Source organism: Cebus imitator, unplaced genomic scaffold, assembly GCF_001604975.1.
Source record: "Cebus imitator isolate Cc_AM_T3 unplaced genomic scaffold, Cebus_imitator-1.0 Scaffold118, whole genome shotgun sequence".
NCBI lineage: Eukaryota > Metazoa > Chordata > Mammalia > Primates > Cebidae > Cebus > Cebus imitator.
In genome coordinates, this window is record NW_016107433.1 from 591277 (window position 1) to 607285 (window position 16009).

Here is a 16009-nt window from a genome sequence, read left to right on the forward strand (position 1 = left end):
ACTAGAGGCACCCGCCACCACGCCCGGCTAATTTTTGTATTTTTAGTAGAGACAGGGTTTCGCCATGTTGACCAGGCTGATCTGGAACTCATGACCTCAGGTGATCTGCCTACCTTGGCCTCCCAAAGTGTTGGGATTATAGGCATGAGCCACCATGCCCAGCCTATAGATTATCTTTTTTAATGGTCCCAATAATCTTATGAGATCATTACTGTTTTTACTCCCATTTCGCTGATGAGAAAACTGAGAGTCAGAGAGGTGAAGTTATTTGCCCTAAGATTACAGAACTAGGCTTTGAATCCAAGCAGTCTGACTTCAAAGGTCCTGATTTTTACAGCTATTTTATATATAGAAAGATACTGGGTAGCATTTGCTGAGGTTCAAATAGTGGCTATGGATAAGGGAAGTCAGAGAAAGGTGAGGTTCCCTGAGGATGAAAGTAGAGAGGAAGGGACATTTCTAGAAGAGGAAGAGGAAAAAGCAGTAAAGACCTAGATTACCATGTTGTGACAGAAACACTAACAAACAGATGACTTTGACTGCAGAGGAGGGTTTGTAGCCCTGGAGACTGGAAATTCTAGAAGTCTTGCATATTTCTCCTCCCTTGGTCCCAGGGTCAGGAATCCTGACTTTGACTAACCTTCTAAGACTGGGAGGGTATACGCCTGGGTGTGGGAGGATATTCCATAAACTGATGCACCCTGCCCTCTTTTTGTATTGCAGTGTTTCACCTGTCTCGGAAAGTAACATCTCTGGTCCCTGAGAGCTGCCTGCTGATTTTGCTGGGCCTGGTGCTAGGGGGCATTGTTTTGGCTGTGGCCAAGAAAGCTGAGTACCAGCTGGAGCCGGGTACCTTCTTCCTCTTCCTGCTGCCTCCTATTGTGTTGGACTCGGGCTATTTCATGCCTAGCAGGCTGTTCTTTGACAACTTGGGTGCCATCCTCACCTATGCCGTGGTAGGCACACTCTGGAATGCCTTCACAACAGGTGCTGCCCTCTGGGGCTTGCAGCAGGCTGGACTTGTGGGTGAGTGACTCTAAGACCTGGGCTTTGCCAGACCCATTGCCCCCCTCCCCTGTCCTCCAGCTCTAGAGGTCCATGCTGGTGTGAGCCTTGCTCTGAAAGCTCTGTCGTAGGTCCCTCCCACTGGAGTGCAAGGCAGTGCTCCCAATGGGCTTCAGGCCTCATCTAAGTCTCTGCCAGTCTGGGCTTCTGCAGCATAACAGCTGAGCAAGAGCCTGGCTCCTAGCTGTGTGTAGGCTGCCAAGGCTGGGGAGCCTGCGTTACCACTCTGTTGCCTCCTGCCCTCTGTTACCACACTGCCACTTGCCAGCCCTGCTCCCCTGAGGCATAGCTGTGCACCATTTCGGCAAGGGCCTACTGTCCTGGCTCTGCCCAGACCAGGTCAGGGTGGTTTTCTGTTTTTATTATTATTTTTTCTTAACTACATATTGTCTATAAGAAATTCATTATTTAAAAAATAAATACCTATTATAAATGCATCAAATGCTGGTACTACACTGGGTTTTCTCTTCTGACTTATCTCATTGACTCTTCATAGCAACACTTTTGGGGTATAGTTTTTCACATTTAATGTATAAGGAGATAGAACCCCTTTTTTTGTTTGCTGTCAGGTCCAAGGTTAGCAGAAGAGGACCATTTTATTGTTGTTTGTTTTTTTGAGATTGAGTCTCACTCTTGCTCAGGCTGGAGTGCAATGTCATGATTGCTTACTGCAACCTCCACCTCCTGGGTTCAAGCGATTCTCCTGCCTTAGCCTCCCAAGTAGCTGGGATTACCAGCATGTGCCCACTCGTCCCACTAATTTTTGTATTTTCAGTAGAGACAGGGTATCACCATGTTGGCCAGGCTGGTCTTGAACTCCTGACCTCAGGTGATCTGCCCACCTCAGCCTCTCAAAGTGCTAGGATGAGAGGCATGAGCCACTGTGCCCGACCTCAGTTTTGTTTTACTGAGGCTCTTTGCCTCTAGGTTGCCCTCTCTTGTTACCTCATTCTTTATTTCCTAATCCAAGAAATTCATTCAACCCTGAAGGCTGATGATGCATACTTTTTCCAAGGTATTACAAGAAGATGTTTACAATTGCTATCTAGGACTCTCACCTGGTGTCCCTATTGAGGTAGCGCACTATTTAGGACAGGAAGGGAAGGGAGTACATCAGGTCATAATAACAGTAGTAATCCTAATAGATAATAATATCTTTTGGGTGCTTACTGTGTGTTAGGCATTGGCTAAATAAGGAAATTTTCGAGGTAGATATTGTTATTAGTCTCAGCTTAGACATGGGGAAACTGGGGCTCATAGAATTTATATGACATGTTCTAGTCCCACCTGAGGTGCTTTTCTTACTTTATTCAGTCCTCCACCCCTGCTGAGAACTGTGTTACATCCCTTTGGCTGGGAACCACAGGTATGGGAGAAAGCACTCTTTCATTATTCTCCCTAATAAAAATCCAGTTAGCAGCCAATTTCCATTTGCTAGTAGTTATTAGTACTGCTGCTACAGTGTTTTTTCCCTAATTCTATTTTATTTATTTATCTTTTTTGAGACTGAGTCTCACTCTGTCACCCAGGCTGGAGTGCAGTGGCACGATCTCAGCTCACTGCAACCTCTATCTCCCCAGTTCAAGCAATTCTCCTGCCTTAGCCTCCCAAGTAGCTGGGATTACAGGCACACACCACTGCACCCAGCTACTTTTTGTATTTTTAGTGGAGATGGGGTTTCACTATGTTGGCCGTGCTCATCTTGATCTCCTGACCTCAGGTGATCCAGCCCGCCTTGGCCTCCCAAAGTGCTGGGGCGCACCTGGCCTTTTGCTCTATTCTAAATGGCTGGGTTGAGTTTTGAAACAATCTTGTGAGGCAGGCAGATGAGGAGGCATGGCTAAGGTAGGTCATATCACAGTGACAGAACCAGCATCACACAGTTGGTAATTGGCAAAGCCAGGCCTTAGGCATAGGTAGCTTGACTGAAGTCTCCTGATCTGCAGGCCGATGCTGTCTTTGCCATCCCAAGTCCTCACTGGGCTTCCTCATTGAATCAGTGGGGGGTGGGGCCTGGGCTTGTTAAAGGGCATGCTGCAAGAGACTGGGTTGTCCTCAGTGACTGGACTGTCCTACACCTGTCGGTCGATAGCCCCTAGGGTGCAGGCTGGCTTATTGGACTTCCTGCTGTTTGGGAGCCTCATCTCGGCGGTGGACCCCGTGGCAGTGCTAGCTGTCTTTGAGGAGGTGCACGTCAATGAGACTCTCTTCATCATCGTCTTTGGCGAGTCCCTGCTCAACGATGCAGTCACCGTGGTGAGCATGCTCAGCTGGCTGCCATTCCCTGACCCCAGGCTGCATGTCTGACCAACTGGGGGTCTGCACAGACTCAGACCCGTCCCATGGGTCCCCTGGGGCAGATATATGCTGTCTGCTTTCACTGTCTCCCAGCAGTCCCAGTTGCTGCCTTCCCGCCTCGCTGCTGACTCTCCTCTTCTCACTCAGGTGCTGTACAAGGTCTGCAACTCCTTTGTGGAGATGGGCTCTGCCAACGTGCAGGCCACTGACTACCTGAAGGGAGTCGGTCAGTATTTCCCCGCTCCCAGCTGGCTTTGGAGGTCTGCCTTCCCTGGGTTGCTGAGGCCCTCCCACCCCATATCAGCACAGAGGAGGCTATTCGGGTTGCCTCATCTCCCCTCCTCTATAGAGAAAGGGGTCTGGGAGGGGCTTGCCAGGGATCCTGGCTCTGGGATTTTGAGCCCCTGGGAGTGTGGTGGGCATCATCCCTCACTCCCTGCCAGGGTAGGGTCCAGGCCAGGGGTCATGCTGACAACCCACTCCTCCCCCAGCCTCCCTGTTTGTGGTCAGTCTGGGCGGGGCAGCCGTGGGCTTAGTCTTTGCCTTCCTCCTGGCCCTGACCACACGCTTCACCAAGCGGGTCCGCATCATCGAGCCGCTGCTGGTCTTCCTCCTCGCCTATGCAGCCTACCTCACTGCTGAAATGGCCTCGCTCTCCGCCATTCTTGCGTGAGTTCTGGGGACCTTGCAGGCAGATAGCTGGGAGGGGGCACTGGAGTTGGTTTTCCCTCATAGGGACACAGGCAGGAACTTCAGGAGTCCTTAGGTTTCCCCTACCCTTTTTGGTAGTGGGAGCCTCAAACTCTCCTGGGGAGATAGTAAACCTCAGGTAATATTCCAGGAGTTGCCTCCAGAACTGTCCTCTGCCCCCAAAAACCCTCTGGGTGTAGGATGGGCCAGAAGTAAACTTTAAGGCCTGGGGCCACCAGCTCTGGAGGCCATAGCACTTCAGAAGCTGCATCAGAGAGCCTGCTAGTCAGAGCATGTTCCTCCCACCTTCCCCTCCAGGAGATATGGAGTAGGAAGCCTGGAGATCTGGACTCAAAGCCCAGCACTACCATTCAGTCTTCAGGCCTACCCGGGCTTCAGCTCTGAGAGTCTGACATCCTGTGATGGGCAATGCCTTCTCCTGCGGTATGCTCAAACCACAGAGGCTGAGCCCCCCTGGAACCCTTCCCCACTTTCCCTGTCTCTCTATCCTCTCCCAGGGTGACCATGTGTGGCCTGGGCTGTAAGAAGTATGTGGAGGCCAACATCTCCCATAAGTCACGCACGACTGTCAAATATACAATGAAGACTCTAGCCAGCTGTGCTGAGACTGTCATCTTCATGCTGCTTGGCATCTCAGCTGTGGACTCTTCTAAGTGGGCCTGGGATTCTGGGCTGGTGCTGGGCACCCTCATCTTCATCCTGTTCTTCCGAGCCCTCGGTATTGCTGACACCCTCTGCTTTCCCACTCTCCTTCCTGTCCCGCCCCTGCCTGCAGCTCATCTCCCCATCTGAGTCCGCATCCTTGTCAATTCCTAAGCCTCCTCTTGTTGCTCACCTGTCCCAGCCCCTGTTAGACCTCAGCCCAGATACTTGGTAATATCCACTCCTATGTCCTCCACTCCCAACGCTTTGCTCCCACTGGCCTCCCTCCCGCTGCAGGCGTAGTCCTGCAGACCTGGGTGCTGAATCAGTTCCGGCTAGTCCCTCTGGACAAGATTGACCAAGTGGTGATGTCTTATGGGGGCCTGCGGGGGGCTGTGGCCTTTGCTCTCGTCATCCTACTGGATAGGACCAAGGTCCCTGCCAAGGACTACTTTGTAGCCACCACTATTGTGGTGGTCTTCTTCACAGTCATCGTGCAGGTGGGAGTGCCCACAAGGCTGGGTAGGGAGAGGGTCGGGCAGGCCCTGGGGGAGTCTTGGAGCCTATGGGACAGGGCTCCTCTTCCCACTGAGAGATGGAGGGCCCCGACTTCCCAGATCTTGAGTGAAGTGGGGTGGGGGTACCAAAGCTGAGGCCTCATTATGGGGAGAGAAAGGAAGCAGGGAACTGAATAAGAATAGGGCAGGGCTCACTTCTTGCCTGTCCATAGGGCTTGACCATCAAGCCACTGGTCAAATGGCTGAAGGTGAAGAGGAGTGAGCATCATAAACCTACCCTGAACCAGGAGCTGCATGAGCACGTGGGTACCAGAACCCCAGCCCTCACCTGTCCCTCTCGACCATCTCCTATTTTGGGCAAAGTCCTGATCCAGTCCCCCTACCCACCCCCCCTTCTAGACTTTTGACCACATTCTGGCTGCAGTGGAGGACGTTGTGGGGCACCATGGCTACCACTACTGGAGGGACAGGTGAGGGAGCTGCCCCGAGGCTCCTTCAGCAGCAGCAGCTCCACCAGCCAGGGAAGCATGGGGGATGTGCCACACTTCTGAGAAGGGACAGAGCCAGGTTCAGGCTGGGTGACCTCTGCCTGAAGCCCTTCAGTGGCATCCCAGTGCTCTCAGGTTAAGACAAGGTTCCCCAGTGTGGCCTGCTTGGCCCTGCATGGTCTGGCAACTGCCAGACTCTAGCCTCATCATGCTCTGCTATCTTTCACTGTCTGCCTGCGAATTCCATGGACCCTACCTTAGAGCCTGAGGACTCACGATGCTCCCCCAGCCTGGCTACTGGGACCCTCTCTCTACTAGAACACTTCCTCACCTCCCTCTCACTTACTCAGCTTCAATTCATCCTTCACAACTCACTGTAGGCTTCAATTCCTTAGGGAGGCCTTCCCTGGCCTCCCTGACTAGGACATATCTGTGTCATATTCTCCAATTATCCTTTGTAGTTCTTGTCATGGTTGTAATTTTATAGTGATTTGGAATAATTTCAATTATGGTTAGCCTTTCCCATGACACTATAAATTCCATGAGGGCAGAGACTAGCCTTGAGATTCTCCCTGGCTGAGGCCCACATCTAAAAAGCCAAGCCAGTACTGATGGTGTCCTTGCCCCATCTGAGGAAGGGCCCCATGGCCAGACCTTGGGAATAGGACTCAGGGCCGGGAATGGGACTCAGGGCCGGGCCTGGCATCCTCTGTAGGTGGGAGCAGTTTGACAAGAAATACCTGAGTCAGCTGCTGATGCGACGGTCAGCCTACCGCATCCGGGACCAGATCTGGGATGTGTACTACAGACTCAACATCCGGGATGCCATCAGCTTTGTGGACCAGGTGGGCTAGCAGCTACCAGGTAGGCCGGTGGTGGGTGGGCAGGTGGGCAGCAGAGCAGGACAGAAAGGGGTGGCAAGCAGCCAGTCCTGAAGGGAGCTGGGAATTCCTGGCTGGCTCCATGGTCTGGTTAAGTGGCAGCTAGCTGCAGGAAGCAGCTGGGCCTGGTGCTGACATTCAGAGTCTGGCAGGCAGTCCAGAGAGGTGGGAAACAGCTGGATTCTGGAGTCAGCAGATGTGGCTCAACTGTTATCACTTCCAAATTTGTCACCTTGGGTAAGTCACACTCTCTGAGCCTGTTTCCTTAGCTGTAGGAAAGCAGGCATAAGAGGCTGGGCATGGTGGCTCATGCCTGTGATCTCAGCACTTTGGGAGCCCAAGGTGGGTGGATCACTTGAGGTCAGGAGTTTGAGACAAGCCTGGCCAATATGGTGAAACCCTGTCTTTACTGAAAATACAAAAACTAGCCAGGCATGCTGGTGTATACCTGTAATCCCAGCTACTCTGGAGGCTGAGGCAGGAGAATTGCTTAAATCCACAAAGCAGAGGTTGCAGCGAGCTGAGATCATGCTACTGCACTCCAGCCTGGGCGACAGAGTGAGACTCTCAGATATAAAAAATAAATAAATAGGCCAGGCGTGGTGGCTCACACCTGTAATCCTAGCACTTTGGGAGGCCAAGGTGGGCAGATCACGAGGTCAGGAGATCAAGACAAACTGGGCCAACATGGTGAAACCCCATCTCTACTGAAAATACAAAAAAAAAAATAGCTGGGTATGGTGGTGCACACCTGTAGTCCCAGCTACTTGGGAGGCTGAGGCAGAAGAATTGCTTGAACCCAGGAGGCAGAGACTGCAGTCAGCCGAGATCTCTCCACTGCACTACAGCCTGGGCTGCAGTGCGAGACTCCATCTCTAAATAAATAAATAAAAATAGAAAGTAGGCGTAAGAGTACCTATGCCACAGAATTTGTGGATTCAATATGTAAAGTGCCCAGCACAGTACCTGGCATGTCAAAAGAGTAAACTAAGTGTTCGTTATTATTATTTCCTGTATTGCCCCTGACTCCTGGGCCACCTTCCATCTGATTGCTGGCTAACCTTGGTCTTGACGCCTCTAGGGAGGCCACGTCTTGTCTTCCACAGGTCTCACTCTGCCCTCTATGCCCAGCCGCAATTCCATGGCAGAGACTTCTGTCACCAACCTGCTGTGAGTCCTTGAGCCCTTTCCCTTTCCTTATACTCATCTCCATTGGGCCCTCTCTCTGAATCCCTTCTGGGGAAGATTTGTCAGCACCTTTGTATCTGCCCTTCTTCTGGCCTATGCCATCTGCCCCCTCCCCAGCACGTGTCCCCTGTCTCCTGCAGGAGGGAGAGTGGCAGTGGAGCGTGTCTGGATCTGCAGGTGATTGACACGGTACGCAGCGGCCGGGATCGCGAGGATGCTGTGATGCATCATCTGCTCTGCGGAGGCCTCTACAAGCCACGCCGTAGGGTGAGAGCAGGCAGGCATCAGAATTTTGAGGGGGTGGAGGTGGTCTAGGGAGAGCTTAAGAGGCAATTGGCACCAGGTTGTTAGAGAGCTGCAGATGCCCAGCTAAAGAGTGTGGGTTTCAGCTGGGCGCAGTGGCTCACGCCTGTAATCCCAGCACTTTGGGAGGCCAAGGAGGGGGGAATCGCTTGAGGTCAGGAGTTTGAGATCAGCCTGGCCAACATGGTGAAAGTGAAACACCATAAAAAATTAGCTGGGTATGGTGGCACGTGCCTGTAATCCCAGCTACTTGGGAGGAGAGTCGCTTGAATCCAGGAGGCAGAGGTTGCAGTGAGCTGAGGTCACACCACTGCACTTCAGCCTGGGTGACAGAGTGAGACTCCATGTCAAAAAAAAAAAAAAAAAAAAGGGTGTGGGTTTCATCAGTAATAAAAAACCTCTTCTTTATTTTTATTTTTTGGAGAAAGGGTTGTCCTAATACAAGCACGTTTAAGAATACCTTCTCTGGTAGCAGAATGCAGATCAAATTGGAGGGGGTGAATTGAGAAGCTGGGAAAGCCAGTTGGGAAGCTGGAGTGAAATGTCATGGATTAGGGCTGGGTGGTGTGATTGGCCTTGATGGGGAGAGAAGACAGAGTACTGGGGGCCTTGAGGGTCACTGGAGAATGATGGGGTCACAGACAGAAGCAGGAGCACTGAGGAAGTCTCCTAGATCAGCTTAGCCTGTGGAAGGTGGGCATCTGTTTTAAAAAATGGAAGTTAGTCCAACGCAGATCATGAAGCTTTTCGGCTGGAAAGGCCAAGCCCATCCAGGAGAGAATCTGTTGCAACCCCACAAGAGGGCAGCAAGCCATTACCTTGCACCTTTCTAAAATGGGAAGCCAGACATCACCAGTTCTGGCAGTTTTAATAGTCAAAGCTCTTCCTACTGTGGAAACAGAATTGGCCTCCTTTAACTTGCACCCACTGGTCCTGATTTGACTCTTTGCAGCTCTGCAGAATAAATCTTCCAAGGTTTCAAGACAGTTCCATTTTACAGGCTCTCTTGCCTTCGGGCCAGCATCTCTTGCCTCCTGGTGTGTCTTCTCTGGACTTAAAAAACAGGACCCAGGTGCCGGGCGCGGTGGCTCAAGCCTGTAATCCCAGCACTTTGGGAGGCCGAGGCAGGTGGATCACAAGGTCAAGAGATCGAGACCATCCTGGTCAACATGGTGAAACCCCGTCTCTACTAAAAATACAAAAAATTAGCTGGGCATGGTGGCGCGTGCCTGTAATCCCAGCTACTCAGGAGGCTGAGGCAGGAGAATCGCCTGAACCCAGCAGGCGGAGGTTGCCGTGAGCCGAGATCGCGCCATTGCACTCCAGCCTGAGAAACAAGAGCGAAACTCCGTCTCAAAAAAAAAAAAAAAAAAACAGGACCCAGAATGGAAGTTGCTACTCTAGCTGTGGCTGGCCAGGGAAGGGCCTAGAAGCTCTCTCACCATTCTAGTTCTAGAACTTGCTATTTCTCTTCCCATAGCCCAAGATCCCTCCAGCCTTGGCTTACCACCCTGGGACCTCATATTGTCCTTAGAATCTGCTAAACTCCCAGGTTTGCCTCAGTTAATGGTTGTCAGAACCTGTCTCATCCCAACCTGTGGAGTTTTTAAAAAACCTTTTTCTTACTCAAAATTCCAGTAGAGAGAATAAAATAACTCATTTATCTATCAACCAGCTCTGAAAAATCAGTTCATGATTAATTCTATTACATTCTATAGCCCTACCACATCCCGCCCACACTTTATCTTAAAAAAAACTCCAGACATCCTATCACATCATCTCAAAATATTTCAGTATGTCTCTCTAAGTGGCAAGAACTCTTACATCCAGTCAGTATTCAATAAATATCTTTTTTCCAGCTGGATGCTCAAATCAGGATCCAAATTAAATCCATATTTAGCATTTGGGAAATATGTCTCTTCATTAAAAAAAAATCTATAATGGTTCTTTCTCCCTTCTTTATCTCCCTTGCTATTTATTTATTGAAGAAACTGGATACTTTGTCTTGGAGAATTGCACATTTTCTAGATTTTGCTGACTGTATTCGAGTGGTGTTGTTTCATGTTCCTCCATTCCCTATATTTCCTGGTTGTCAAATCTAGAGGCCTGATCAGATTCAGGGACATTCAATAGGTATGCTATATATTTTCTGTGGTGTCACATCAGGAAATACATGATGATTTGGTTTGGAGTGTGTGTGTGTGTGTGTGTGTGTGTGTGTGTGTGTGTGTGGTGTATATATAAGAATGGTCAGTGGGTTCAGTCCAATCAGTTTAGTCTGTTTTTTAAAAATCTGGAATAAGTTTGTGTATATCCTGTTAAATGTCATCTTATTTGCTTTAGCCCATCATCCCATTGTTTGGTTCCCATGTCTGCCACCAAATGTCTTCTTCTTAGATTCATATCATCTGAAAATTTGTTAAGCTTGTTAACTTTGTATTCATCCAAATCAACAAAAACATGTTGAACAGGATAGAGCTAAGGACAGAACCTTGTGGCATGCTACTAAAGACTTTCCTCCAGTCTGACATGGATCAAGCGTTTTCGGGGTATGGTAACTTAACCAGTTCTGAATCCACTTAGTATGATAACACAATCCACAATTTATCATGTTCTTCATAGAAATATCATTAGAGGGAGACAGAGATATCTAGTATGCAGTTAGAAAGATAAGATTATAGTTTAATAGATAAGGGCTGGAGAGAGATTTGGAAGCAATCTATATCAGGTTTTGTCACCTGGCTACCACAGAATCCGCTGGGGAACTTCCTGGTTTAACCTAAAGATTCTGATTCTGCAGTTTGGAGTGGAACTAAGAATCTGTATTATTATTATTTTTTTTTTGAGATGGAGTTTCGCTCTTGTTGCCCAGGCTGGAGTGCAATGGCGCAATCTCTGCTCACTGCATCCTCCGTCTCCCAGGTTCAAGTGATTCTTCTGCCTCAGCCTCCTGAGTAGCTGAGATTACAGGCATGCACCACTATGCCTGGCTAATTTTGTGTTTTTAGTAGAGACGGTTTCTCCTTGTTGGTCAGGCTGGTCTTGAACTCCTGACCTCAGGTGATCTGCCCGCCTCTGCCTCCCAAAGTGTTGGGATTACAGGTGTGAACCACTGAGCCTGACTGAATCTGTGTTCTTACTAAGTTGCCCAGGTGATTCAAATGCAGCTGGTCTGATGACTGATATTCAAGAACCACAGGTCTATATCACTGGGATAGCTGGGGCGGACAGAATGAGTAAGTTCTCTGGGGAGAGTGTTTCCTGGGGAGAGAGGAGGGCTAAAGATAACACTGAGGAATACACATGGGAGAAAAGGAAGGAGAGCCAAAGACAGGAACCCTTGGAGAAGCAGTGGCAGGTGGTCTCTCAGGCCTGGGGCAGAAAGAGGGCTAGATGCTGTGCAGAGGCAGAGCCCACCACACTGGTGACCAGCGAGAAGGCAGCATTGTGGAGTTGTGGACCCTGGGGTTGCATTTCTGGTATTTAAGGAAGTGGTAAGTAGGAGAGAAAGTGTCAGAATCAACTTATAAAAGTGTGGCAGCAAAAAGGAGACAATAGTGTTCATAGGGAGACGTTCTTTAATGAGGTAAGGGCAGGAGTTTGAAAACTGAGGGGAAGCAGCCAAGTGGTGAGGGAAGGGGTGAAGATACAGGAGAGTGGAGAAACAGGAGGAAGCAGGAACTGCTGGAGGCAGGAAGCGGGGAACTGAACCATGTGGAGGCCAGAGTTGGGCAGCAATGAGCCTTGTGAAGGAGATGGACCCCTTCATCCCAGGAGAGAGGGTGCCTCCTGGTGCATAGGTAGAGGAGGAGGGCAGATGGAAGACTTGAAGGGGGCTCTTATAACTGGTTCAGGGAAGCAGAAAATATGAGATAAAGGGACCAGACTTGGGATGTGAGGCAAAATAAGCTTATCTGGCAGGTGCTGGGCAGTATTTCAGTGGATTACCACTAGATGATGAAAAGGTGCTAAGCAGGGAGGGTAGAGGTAGAGGCAGTCTAGGTGAGTGTGTAGTGGGCTTGGTCTTTATGAGAGTTAAAAAGAGCATAGCCAGGTGCAGTGGCTCATGCCTGTAATCCCAGGACTTTGGGAGGCCAAGGTGGGCAGATCACCTGAGGTCAGGAGTTCAAGACGAGCTTGGCAATATGGTGAAACCCTATCTCTACTAAAAATACAAGAATTAGCTGGGTGTGGTGGCAGGTGCCTGTAATCCCAGCTACTCGGGAGACTGAGGCAGGAGAATTGTTTGAACCCCGGAGGCGGAGGTTGCAGTGAGCAGAGATTGTGCCACTGCATTCCAGCTTGGGTGACAACAGCAGAACTCCATCTCAAAAAAAAAAAAAAAAAGAGCAGATGATAGGGGTGAGCCTTAATTATTGGGACTGAGAAGGTCCAGGGTGTCAGGGGAGATAGTTAATGAAAGTTCAAAATGCAGCACAGGATATCATGGTGGTGGTTGTAGAAATGGCTAGATGGGAGAATCCAGCTGGAGAAAGGATCCTGTGTAGCCAGAAAGGAGCAGGGAGGCTGGGCATGTGGGCAAAGCTCAGATCAATGGAGGTAGAAAGAAGAAAATGTTCCCCATGTTGTCACAGTACTGGAACAAGACAGAGGGTCACCTTCAAATCAGAGAGAATCAGGAAAGGATGGCAAGGGATGGAGAAGGCCAGGTTTGGGGGAAGAAGTTCTGGGATAAAGGGAAGCTTCTCCCAGGGAATTGAGAACACAGAGTCTCTGGCTGGGTTCCTCTTGTATTTTGTTTTGTTTTGTTTTGTTTTTCAATCCATTGTTAATTCTGGAAAAGCTGGGCTGGCAGGACTTGTGTTGAATATGTTGGGGCTGTGGCCTGGGGTTCCTGTGGGAGGCCAAGGCATCTGGCCTTATAGCGAGGTGGGGCTGTCATTGCCAGTACAAAGCCAGCTGCAGTCGCCACTTCATCTCAGAGGATGCGCAGGAGCGGCAGGACAAGGAGGTCTTCCAGCAGAACATGAAGCGGCGGCTGGAGTCCTTTAAATCCACCAAGCACAACATCTGCTTCACCAAGAGCAAGCCACGACCCCGCAAGACTGGCCGTAGGAAGGCATGTCTTCTCTTAGGGACTCCTCTTTGGAGCTGGAGGCTGATAGCATGCAGTTTTGAGCTCCCAAGTGTTAGGATCCAGCTTAGGGGGACCCACAGTTGGATAGTCCTTAGGCACTTGATGACTGTAGCAGTTTGGGTTCCCTTTTAGATGTTCTTAGAGCCCCAGAGGGGTAAGGTGAGACCTTCAGAGGGGGAGCAGCCTCTTGGCCATGTGGTCACCTGCTGGGAGGCAGCAGGAGCTCCTACCAAAAATGAAAAAGACAGGAGAAAAGGAGATTGCTTTGAGGGGCAACTCCATGAGCCCCTAAGTCAGCCCAGGCTGATGCATCCAGATTTCTTTTTGGGGCATGGTTCACTCAGACTCTACAATTCTTGCCTGGTTGGCCAAGGGTTGTAGAACCAGTGGGACTGACACAAATTCCCTCCCCTGCTGGGTTAGGAAAACTTGTCCTCCTGTTGACCCCACTAAATGACAGGGTTGGGGTGGGGAGCTGGGGCCAGAGGCTCAGGTTTTCTTTCTTGGTCCTTAGAAGGATGGTGTGGCGAATGCTGAGGCTACAAATGGGAAACCTCGAGACCTGGGCTTTCAGGACACAGGCAAGCAGGGAGTAGGGTGGGATTGAGGATGGGAGGAAGGAGGGAAAGGGCTGGGGCTCACCAGCCAGAATCCTGGAGGACCTGCTCTAGGGTGCATTTTAAGCACCATGAGCTGGGGCTCTTCCCCCAGGGACTTGATTTCCAACTTGGAAATGTTCAAAGCAGTTATTAGACAATGAGTGACAGGAGGCATCTGATTGCTAACTAAGGGTTACAGGCCCCGAGGACTTGGAAAAGGTGTCATGGAGAAGGGGGAGTTTGGTCTGGGCCTTGGAGGATGGATGGACCCTGGGGCCCACTATACTATCTGCAAAGCCAGTTCTGTTTTGTTTTTTTTGAGATGGAGTCTTACTCCGGTGTCCAGGCTGGAGTGCAGTGGTGCCATCTTGGCTCACTGCAACCTCTGCCTCCCAGGTTCAAACAATTCTCCTACCTCAGCCTCCCAAGTAGCTGGGATTACAGGCGCATGCCACCATGCCTGGCTAATTTTTTTGTGTTTTTGGTAGAGACAGGGTTTCACCTTGTTGGCCTGGCTGGTCTTGAATGCCTGACCTCAGGTAATCCACCTGCCTCAGCCTCCCAAAGTGTTGGGATTACAGGCATGAGCTACTGAACCTGGCTACAAAGCCAGTTTTGTATGATCTGAATGTTAATGGGACTTCCAGCAATCCAAGTGCTCATGTTTCCAGTGGATCATGGGATTTGGAGCTGAAAAAAAAGGATGGGGGAGATGGAAAGTGTGGTCCTCATGGCTTCCTCTACAGACTTAGCTTCCTCTGGTTGCCTCCTTGGGCTCTGCAGTGTCATTTCTCTTTCTCCCAAGTCACCACCTCCTAGGCCAGTGCTTGAAACAGCCAGAGGAGAAAGTAGGTGTCTCTGCCAATGTGTGTTCTGCCTAGGGGGACGGAGCTGGCTTGGGGCTGTGTAGTCCCAAGAGGCAGCTGCCAGCCCAGGCCACCTGACTTTGCTCGTCTCTGTCCAGCTGCTGTGATATTAACCGTGGAGTCTGAGGAGGAGGAGGAGGACAGCGACAGTTCAGAGACAGAGAAGGAAGACGATGAGGGCATCATCTTTGTGGCTCGGGCCACCAGTGAGGTTCTCCAAGAGGGCAAGGTCTCAGGTAATGCCTTCCTCCCTGTTCCCCTTCCCTCTGGAGCAAGCTGATTTCCTTTCTCTTCACTCATGGCCTCTACTCCAGACAACTCCCTTTTTCTATTCACCAGTTTATGCACCAGCCAGCATTTGCAGAGCATCTTCTTCATATCAGATGCCTGACATAAATGATACTCAACCCTCACAACAACCAGGATGGGGAAATTGAGCTCATACAGCCTAAGGGACTCATGACTTGTCAAGCATCACATAGCAGAACCAGAATTTGAACCTGAGCCATCTGATTCCAAAGCCCACAGCCTTTTAAAATATTTTATTCTATTTTATTTTAGACAGAGTTTTGTTCTTGTCGCCCAGGCTGGAGTGCAGTGGTGTGATCTTGGCTCACTGCAGCCTCTGCCTCCCGGGTTCAAGCAATTCTGCCTTAGTCTCCCAAGTAGCTGGGATTTCAGATGTGCACCATCACACCTGGTCTCGAACTCCTGACCCCAGGTGATCCATCCGCCTTGGCCTCCCAAAGTGCTGGGATTACAGGCGTGAGCCACCACACTCAACATTTTCTTTTTTTTCTTTTCTTTGATGCCATTCTTGCATTACCAGAATTTTTTTTTTTTTTTGGAGACAGGATCTCACTCTGTCACCCAGGCTGGATCACGAATTGCTTGATGGCATGATCATGGCTCACTGCAGCCTTGATCTCCAGGACTCAAGTGATCCTCCCAGCTCAGCTTCCCTAGTAGCAGGGACTACAGGTGTGTACTAGCACACCCAGCTGATTTTTTTTTTCTTTTTTTTTAAGATGGAGTTTCACTCTTGTTGCCCAGGCTGGAGTGCAATGGTATCTCAGTTCACTGCAACCTCTGCCTCCTGGGTTCAAGTGATTCTCCTTATTCAGCCTCTGGAGTAGCAGGGATTACAGGATGCACCACCACCATGCCCAGCTAATTTTGTATTTTTAGTAGAGACAGGGTTTCTCCATGTTGGTCAGGCTGGTCTCGAACTCCCAACCTCAGGTGATCCGCCCACCTTGGCCTCCCAAAGTGTGGGGATTACAGGCGTGAGCCACTGCACCCAGGGTTTTTTTTCTTTGTTTTTGTTTTTGTTTTTTTTGAGACAGAGTTTT

At 50.0% G+C, this 16009-nt stretch overlaps 1 protein-coding gene across 11 annotated transcripts in view; it reads left to right on the plus strand.

The window, feature by feature from the left end:
* The window catches only part of SLC9A5 (solute carrier family 9 member A5), a 44742-nt gene that overhangs the window by 23153 nt on the left and 5580 nt on the right, over positions 1-16009 (plus strand). For 7 of the 11 annotated variants that reach the window (XM_037742285.1, XM_037742287.1, XM_037742284.1 and 4 more), the window contains 14 exons: positions 724-1026; positions 3158-3321; positions 3511-3589; positions 3855-4032; positions 4572-4792; positions 5014-5216; positions 5447-5536; positions 5634-5704; positions 6438-6567; positions 7685-7773; positions 7932-8058; positions 13004-13174; positions 13707-13773; positions 14756-14893. In XM_037742285.1, the coding sequence (XP_037598213.1) occupies positions 724-1026; positions 3158-3321; positions 3511-3589; positions 3855-4032; positions 4572-4792; positions 5014-5216; positions 5447-5536; positions 5634-5704; positions 6438-6567; positions 7685-7773; positions 7932-8058; positions 13004-13174; positions 13707-13773; positions 14756-14893 (2031 nt within the window). The remainder of the gene's footprint in view (positions 1-723; positions 1027-3157; positions 3322-3510; positions 3590-3854; positions 4033-4571; positions 4793-5013; positions 5217-5446; positions 5537-5633; positions 5705-6437; positions 6568-7684; positions 7774-7931; positions 8059-13003; positions 13175-13706; positions 13774-14755; positions 14894-16009) is intronic. The other 4 variants (XM_017539288.2, XM_017539289.2, XM_017539290.2 and 1 more) reach the window with 4 other exon arrangements.